General features: G+C 47.4%; 1 protein-coding gene across 1 annotated transcript in view; it reads right to left on the bottom strand.

Annotated features, from left to right (window-relative positions):
- Positions 1-279: 279 nt before the first annotated feature.
- Positions 280-8,350, bottom strand: part of RPN1 (ribophorin I) — a 26,811-nt gene continuing 18,740 nt past the window's right edge. Inside the window, exons 3-11 of the mRNA XM_009890409.1 lie at positions 7,561-7,625; positions 5,734-6,040; positions 5,008-5,217; positions 3,835-4,027; positions 3,408-3,507; positions 3,000-3,138; positions 2,680-2,799; positions 1,950-2,195; positions 280-877 (exon numbers count right to left, since the gene is read on the bottom strand). Of these exons, the coding sequence (XP_009888711.1) occupies positions 695-877; positions 1,950-2,195; positions 2,680-2,799; positions 3,000-3,138; positions 3,408-3,507; positions 3,835-4,027; positions 5,008-5,217; positions 5,734-6,040; positions 7,561-7,625 (1,563 nt within the window). The 3' untranslated portion in view covers positions 280-694. The remainder of the gene's footprint in view (positions 878-1,949; positions 2,196-2,679; positions 2,800-2,999; positions 3,139-3,407; positions 3,508-3,834; positions 4,028-5,007; positions 5,218-5,733; positions 6,041-7,560; positions 7,626-8,350) is intronic.

The raw sequence follows: 8,350 nt of genomic DNA, 5'->3' as shown, positions 1-8,350 counted from the left end.
GAGGCTAGCAGGAGGGGCTGTGTTGTGTTTTTTCTCCCAGTAAGAGCGTAGGTGCATGCACATCCCTAGGGAACAAGGGCCTGGCTTTCACCCCTGGCCAGAGGAGGGCCTTTTGGGGTGGCAGAGCTCTGTCTTCAAGGCACACAGCTGACAGGAGTGGTCAGGGCTGAACTCTGCTCCCCGGGGAACTGCACTGCCTGACCATGGGCAGGACAGGGCCACCCAGCCCCTCCGCATTCCCTGACCCCGGCACAACAGGTAAAGGCGAGGCAGTGGCGGTTTTATTTCAAAGTAGAACAAAGGCGTCTTTTATTCTTTCTGGAGATGCAACATTCAGATTTGCCACGAGCGTGTCTGTGCTCAGACTGGCTGTTTGTGCGCATTTAGTCAGGGCACATCCATACAGGGAAAACTGAAAGCGGGAGACTGTTTTATAACCCGGCTGAATCTCACCTCTGGTAAAGAAACCCTGTTGCCCAGCCAAACAGCATGATGTCGTGGTCCCTTGCACAGCACATGTCGCTGAGCAGACAGGCTCTATAGAAAAATCTAAAACCAAAATGTACTTTCAGACATTTCACATCAACTTTTCCCCTAATTTTGCTGGGAAGGAGTTTTGGCTCAAAGTGTATCCACTCCCAGGCTTCTCATCTCCCTTCATACCTCTCCCCTCTACCCGGTCACTAAACCAGAGTTACAGTGCGTCGAGGATGTTGTCAATTTTGGTGACCAGGTCCTGGCGCTTGTTGGAATGCATCTTCTCATTCTCGATGTACGTGTCCTTCTTGAGCTTGCCAGCTACCAGCCGCTCGGCTTCAACTGAGGACTTCAGAACGAGCTCCTTGACTTGGCCATCGAGCTTCTGAATCTCACTTACCTTATAGGGTGAGAAACAAAGGGAATATTAAAGGAGACAAAAACCCATCCTGAGTGAAGCTGGAATAAGAGAGATGGTAAAGCTGGAGCAAACGATGAAGTCAGTGCTAAGTGGAAACATCTCCAATCCCTGAACGTTGCCTTCTGAGCAATCACCTCTCTCTGGCATCACATTATGAGGAATATCTCATGAATGCATTAATTAAGCAGTGCCGATAAAGGGACTCCGAGGACCCAGGAGCCATACTAGCAGGAGACAGGTGCAATGACTGTTAAAGAGTGTTTAATGACAGATTTTTAAGTGTCAAGCTAAATCACAACTACGACAACTGGAAGCTGTGTCCCTACAGCTAATGTTAACGGTGTGTGAGAAGCAGGTCTGCAGTGACAGAGCTACTCTTTTGAGTTAATAAGAGATTAAGCAAGGTGGCTGCTGGCTGAATGGACCTTAGAGACTAAGGTATCCATCACTTGGGGTTAAGTGGCTGTTCCAGGTAAGTGTTGAAATACAGTGGAGGAAGGAAAGGATAGTGGGCGTGTGCTCACTGTGCCATGGCTTTCAACATGGTACAGGGAAATACCCCTTGAGGAGCATCATGTTACCAAAATTCTGTCAGCACCAAATTCACATGTGCAAGAGAAAAAAAAAAAAAGAGAGGTGAGGGAGAAGATTTTGGTTTGGTTGGTGTCACTATTAAAGTCAGAACAGATAACGTGTGTTGACAGTTTCCATTTTTGCCTAAGTGTCGCTGCCATGAGCTCAATGAGAAGCATCAGGATTGCATTACAAAAGCATTAATCTGCGCTCATGCAGCTGGTTCAAAGGCTGCTTAAGAAACAGCACAAGCAGCTGTTTACCAGCAGCACTTACAGGAATGCATAATCAAGATTACTACAAAAAGAACAAACGCATCTTCACACCCCCTGGCAGGGATGAAGCCATTTTTAGAGGAGAAAAAAAACCCCAAAAAACAACAGGCTGCAGAAACTAACCCCCAAATTAAAACTCACCTAGAATACTTCATAGAGCCAAGAGTAGAAAGCTTAAAAAAAAAAGTATTAGAATTTCTTACTTTATCACATAAGTCAGAGCCTTCTGTCTTCAGTTTAGACTGCAGAGAGGCTATTTCATTTGTCAGGGCCTTGTGCTCTGTCTCCAAAGACTTTTTGCCGCTGTTCAGGGTGGAGATGTCCCGTGACTGCTTGTATTTATTCACTGCTTCATCAAAGTGACGGTACAGCCCAAGTCTCTTGTTCACCAGAGTAAGCACTTGCTCTGTGATGCAGGCAACCTTCATCCTAGCTTCAGCAGCTGGATCCTGCAAAAGGACAGAAGGGAAGATCAAAGCAGTTGTATCTGATCTTGATCTGCATCAAGCCATGCTTGCAATCTGCCACAGGACTGTTACAGAAACTGCTCCCTTTGCAATTAAGTCAACTGACAGTAATTAGGTGAACGATGCAAGCACTGGCTAGGGCAAGAACCTTTCAGCACTGAGCCTACCCCAACACATAGCTTAACAAAAAGTAAGTGAAAATGTTGCAGAAGGAGAATTGCAGACATCCCTGCTTCTCCGGGATAGATTCTTTTTCATCCAGAAGGCAAAATTGAGGTTAGTCTTGGCACACCTGTTCAAACCCTGCAGGAGTATCTATGCTCAGACAGCATAAAAACAGGGCTCTATTTATGCATCTAGCAAGGCATCCAATCGTTGGGAAAATTCAGTGAGAATTACTGATACTAGAAGTCTCCAATCACCAGTTCAGTAAGCCACTCCCACAGGGCGCTTCATCATACAGCACCTTAGTGATGGAGAAATCCAGCCTCACGTAGACGATCACAGTGAAGAACAAGATGTAAAAAGCTCCAACCACCAACAGAGGCTCCTGCAGCATCAAGATTTTGTTGAAGGTGTAATGAACCTAGGAGAGAAGTTTGAAACACTAAGCAATGACCCATATTACTACGGGAGAGAAGTCTCCTCAGGTAGCAGCAGAACTGGCCAGACAGTCCAGCAGGTATTTATTTCTGGAACCCAATATGAGTGTTTTGACCGTGCCACTGAATTCAAAGGAGGCGCAACTGCTCAGGCAAACCACACAAAGACAGATGCCACACTCACCACAATGTCTTGGATGTGCTGCTCCACCAGGTTGTTCTTGTGTGCCACAATAACTGGACGTCCAAAAGTGTCCAAATAAGTGTAATGAAGTTCATCTGAAGCACGATTGATTTCATAGGGGCTGTCCACATGGATATTCCTGTAGATAAAGCCAAAGAGTCCCATATGACTCTACACTGTCTGAGATGATGTAACCTAGGACTCAGCTGGCCAGCTGTGGCCTCTAGCACAAGGCCAATTATTCAGTTTAAACGACACTCTAAGAGGAAGCAAAGCTGTGTTCCAAGGTCTCCTCCACATGCACAGTCATGGTTTTGTTTCACTGTCCTCAGGCCGCCAGAGCAGGCTGGAGAATTGCCACCAACACAGTATTGTCTGCAGTAACAAGCCAGGAGTAATGACACTTACTTGGCACCTTCTGGCAGGACGATCTTGACAGTCAGAGAGTCTGTAACTTGCTCATCAAACACGTGGTCAACAAACCTCATTTTCAGGGCATACTGATCACCTAAGAGAGTGCAGACCAGAGGGTGGTTACAACTCAAAGAACAAGGGGCAACCTTGAAGCTCAGCTCCTAAGAGAAGCAAGAGCAGAATTTGGATGGATACATTGTGCAGCAGGGGGCACTAGCTCACTTAAGTATATTTTAACCAGACATCTACAAAAACCTGAAGGAAGCACAGAAAAAGAAAGTGGATTTGCATATTCTAGAAATAATAGCTAGCAACTGTTGTTGCTAAGGTGCAGTGCATCACAGCTTTGAATTTTTTACCATATAGCAACCACCTTTAAACACAGACAAGGTTTCTCTTTCCCCTCCCCTGTGCCACTCACCAAGATTGTAGAGGTATTCGTAGCTTGGCAGGTTATAGCCAATGATGTAATGGGTTTTCCATCCCCCAAAAAGTGGGAAGCGGGGACGGATCTCCATCTCCACGGAGTCATCCAGGACAAGGAGGTGGCTGGTGGAGATGTTTCCGATTTCATCTCGGTAATAGACATCCTGAGCAGCAGCTGGGAGAATGGTCTGTATGGACAGAAGCAACAGTCAGTGCATCGGCTAGGAGTTACTTCCAGTGAAATTGGCAAAATCAAAAATGGCTGTTAAGCATCAAGAAACTGCGCTCCCATGTGAGAGATGACAAAATGGCCATTCAGTCGCACCGAGTGGTAAAATTGTGCTATTTTAAGCAATCAGCCACAGAAGTGGCTGCCAGCACTAAAATCACTTGGCCTCTAAATGAAATGTGATTTCTCCAGCCTAGTTTCAAATATCCCAGACAGCAAGAGATCTCATCATGCCCACCAGGACAGCAATTCCCTTTCCACTCCAGCCCACTGCCCTAGCTCACTGAGCTTGCTGGCTTTACGCTCAGGAAAATGAGATTTCTGTTTGGCTGCACCACCTTAGAGAATTACAACAATCAATCTTGGAGGCTTCAAGCAGCAAGAAAGGTTTTGGTTCAGATGAAAACACATAACACTTTTCACATCTGGCTAGCAGAGCCACAGCTTTACCTCTCGTTGAGTGCTTTGTGAACAAGGAATGAATGGGTGAGTTTTCAATTAATATTGCTCAACATGATGAGGACATGACAGAGAAAGCAACTCTGAAAATAAGAGGGTGGGGGCAAAATGAATGGCCCTTGGACAGTGGAAAACGGAAAGGAGAGCTGTCAGCATAAGGATTAAGGGCTTTAGAGGGTCCTTGAGACTGGAGCGATGGGAGTGTGGAGAAATACTACATGTCTTGGTATATGCAGTTTGTTTTGCCAAGAGATGCAATAAAGCATATAACCTCCTAATTCTACCTCCAAAAGCTATTCCTTTCTAGCATGAGCCTTCTCTGAAAATAGATCAGAGCTTTAATATTCCCTTATTACTTGGGTATGGTTACCAAAGAAAAGGCAAATGAAAAGGACTACTGTATTTTTTTCTCCTCTCTGGGGATGTAAGAATGGTGGAAGCCACAGTAAAAAAAAAAAAATAATTATGCAAAATGTCAACCTTAAAAGACTTGACAGAAGAGATCCCACTGTCTGGCTGCCTCTGGTAGTCGTATCTGGAGAAAGGCCCTTTCAGCACTGCTCCTGTGTGCTTTAAATCAACCGTCTCTTCAACTGCAATGTTCCCCCAGTGAGACACCTCAATGACTCGGGTCATACTGGTGATGGTCAGGAATGGACTGTTATTTTCATAGTGCACCTTCAGAGTGTCCTAACAAGGAAAAAAGATAAACTGTTAGACCTGAAGTAAGGACCAACCTCCCCTCACAATTATCTGTCTCCATGTCCCACAGAGAAACCTCCTTGACAGACTGCAGAGAAGACGAGCTGACTGCACAGGAAGGTTTGAGCCACCCCAGTCCGGTTCACACAGAACACTGGGTACCTGGTGTGTACTCACAGGTCACACCCTGCATGTCTGGCTGAATTTTAATGGTGAGGGGGGCTAGAGATGCAGCCTTCCCCATTACGAATACACCCCTGCCAGAACCATGCATGAACTGGCTTGGTTTGCTCTGTGGACACCAAGCAACGGTCAGCAATCATGGCTGCACTAGGAGCACCTTGTTGGAGCACGTGATCCTAAACTGCACGTGGGCTAACTCAGGCTTGACCTGCGATTCTTACACAAAAGCTTCTGCTTCCCACTCTCCAGCCTCTGAGATGTAGGTGCCATGTGTGCAAGACGCTCTCTGCAAAGCCACAACCTCTTTGCACAGACACTTACCTGGCTGTATGGAGGAATGTCCTTGAAGGGGCCATATTCAATCGTGTCTTCAGTGCGGGAAGGGTTGCCCAGCTTGGTGTAACTCTCCACATTCCTAGAGGCCAGTTTCACCCGGGTCGTTTGGGTCTTGGTGAAGTATGGCGAGTAAAAATAATGATTTCCTTCGAAGACCACAAACTGTTTCTCGCTTTGGGTGATGTGGGTGGGGTAGGGCTGCAGGACATGCGTGAAAACCATTTCAACAGATACACGGACCTTGGCTCCTGGTGCCAAAGGAGATGGCAGCTTCACAGAGAAGAATTTTCCACTGGAAGGGAGAAGAACAGGTAAGTCATGTGAGATCTCCCACAAAAGAACAATCAGCTCCAACCCCTGCAATATCCCCCTGTGGATGAGAGCACATATATCACATATATTATGTATGATCAGGGCAAATATTTTATTTGGTCCCCCAAGGTGTACCTATGTCTTGTCCCAACGGGTGTGCTTATTCTGGACTGGGGAAGCAGGACATGAGGCAGCACAAGGTGAACTGTGTCCAGGCGTAATTATAGTGTTTGCTTCACAAAAACACCTGGCTCCCATTTTGGAAGAGGAATGGCGACACAGTCCCCTCCCTAGTTCTGAATTTATAAAGCATGCTTCAGCAGGGATTTTCCATTCTTCTCCAGATGACAAGAATGATCCGAATCAGAGGAAGCATGTGCAAATGTGCAGAACACAAATCACAAACATCTTAAGCACCTGTTCCCACAAAGCCTTTTCATTCTCAGCTTTTTGCCCACAGGATCCGAAACTAAGAATCGGGCTGAAAACGAGCATGATTTTGGACTGAGGTTCTAGAGAAAGGATAAGAGATTTCACCAAACCAGTAAGGATGCACCAGATGGACTGATGTGATGACAGAAATGAATGGACTTCAAGTCACGCCTGGTGACCCAAGAGCAGGATCACGAGGCCTCCAAATATGTCAGAAACCACGGTCTACCTTGGCAACTTAACTCCACAACACACACCAGCCCCCTCAATCCTTCCTAGGTTGTGGATGCCCTTTACAAGCACCCTTTATTTCTCAGCTCTCATGGCTCAGAACGCACCCGCCTGCCCAGTCTTGCAGCGTATGCGCAATATCCCAAACTTGGCAGCGCAGAGTCCCACGCAAAAGGCCGCATCCTCTCTCCCTGCAGCAGGCAACAGCCCATGCTGGGTCACAGTATCCTGTGCACTGTGGTACTCCCCACATCACCGACATCAGCGGTCCTCTGGGGACACAGCCAAAGAGCACTTACAATCTCTCTGTAATCACCACTGCCAATCACCCTCAAAAGGGAGCAATGGGTAAGAGGATGACCACAGCTGTAATGCATCTCTTACCAGATGTCCCTTAAGGGCACTGAGTACAGAGACTAAGCACAGCTGAGCCCACTTGTAGGTAGCTGAGTTGCATCTGAGAGAGAGATCCTCTCCCTTACAGGGCTCTCCTCTTACCAGCAGCTGTGGGTGGCTGTGAGAAGCAGGTATGTGTTGGGGTCAGTGCAGAGATCTAAACCCACATGTGCTATCTTCCAAGGAAAGAGCGTGCGAGGAAGGGGAATGACTTCTATCGGGGCCTCCTGAGCTGCAGAATTGTGTTTGGCTGCTTGTGTGAACTGTGCTCCCTGCCTCTGTAGCACCCCAGGATGCAGCCAGAGCGGATCTTTTCAGGAACAAAAGATTCTAGGATCTCTAGGTATGTGGGACTGGGGTGGTATTTCTGCTCTACCGTGAGGGCGGTGGTGGAAGCCCCATGGACAACTCCAGGTACTGACCTTAGAGGATGACACTCACCTTTTGCCCTTAACTTTAGTCTCTCTCACTTCCAAGGTGTTCTCCTCTTCTTCCTCACCCTTCACCTGTTCCAAAATAACAGACTGATCAGTGTGCTGCTGTTTAAAAGACTCAACATATCCATGGCAGACTCCATACTATCTCAACCTACTTTTTAGGAGGATGCCCCCCAGAAAGTACAAGCTGATAGACAACTATTTTATTTTGAAAAAGCCCTTTTATAATGTTTTTCATTAATACAAATTGCAGCGTGGCCAGTGTGTAAGAACAGGTACTGGAGATTTCTAATTCTCTTGAGTTCCCCTTTCAGCCTGGTTCCCAAGCCAGCGCAGTCACTGTAACTTGTGCAAAGGAGAATCTGTCAACCATTTTTGTGATTTCTCTCGTATGTTTTCTACAGCAGCTGCTGGGGAGTGAGCAGCCCACAGGAATACGACTTGGCCGGCAAGGGGAAAAAAAAAAAAAAAAAACACAAAACAAAAAAGGGGATCAGTGCAAATACTGATGGGATTAGAAGAGCCCTCTTGTTCACTACCGTCTCTCTCGCCTCCCAGACCTCACCACCCTCAGCCATTCAATCCCCTTCGGCCCGTGTAACGACAGAAACCCTTAACTTCATCATTCCCCAGGCAGCGGGAGCGCTGGAGGAGCAGTGTGCCCGGCGCTGCCCTGGCGAGGAACCCTCTCCTCGCCGGCGGAACCGCTGTGAGGGGCGACCAAGCGGCGGCCGGGCCCGGGGCGGCGGCGGGAGCGCGGCGCTGTGCCTACGTGTCCCTGCGGGCGGCGGGGC

Source organism: Charadrius vociferus, unplaced genomic scaffold, assembly GCF_000708025.1.
Source record: "Charadrius vociferus isolate BGI_N301 unplaced genomic scaffold, ASM70802v2 scaffold818, whole genome shotgun sequence".
NCBI lineage: Eukaryota > Metazoa > Chordata > Aves > Charadriiformes > Charadriidae > Charadrius > Charadrius vociferus.
The sequence above is the reverse complement of the archived record's forward strand: the minus strand, read 5'-3'. Positions and strand labels throughout refer to the sequence as shown.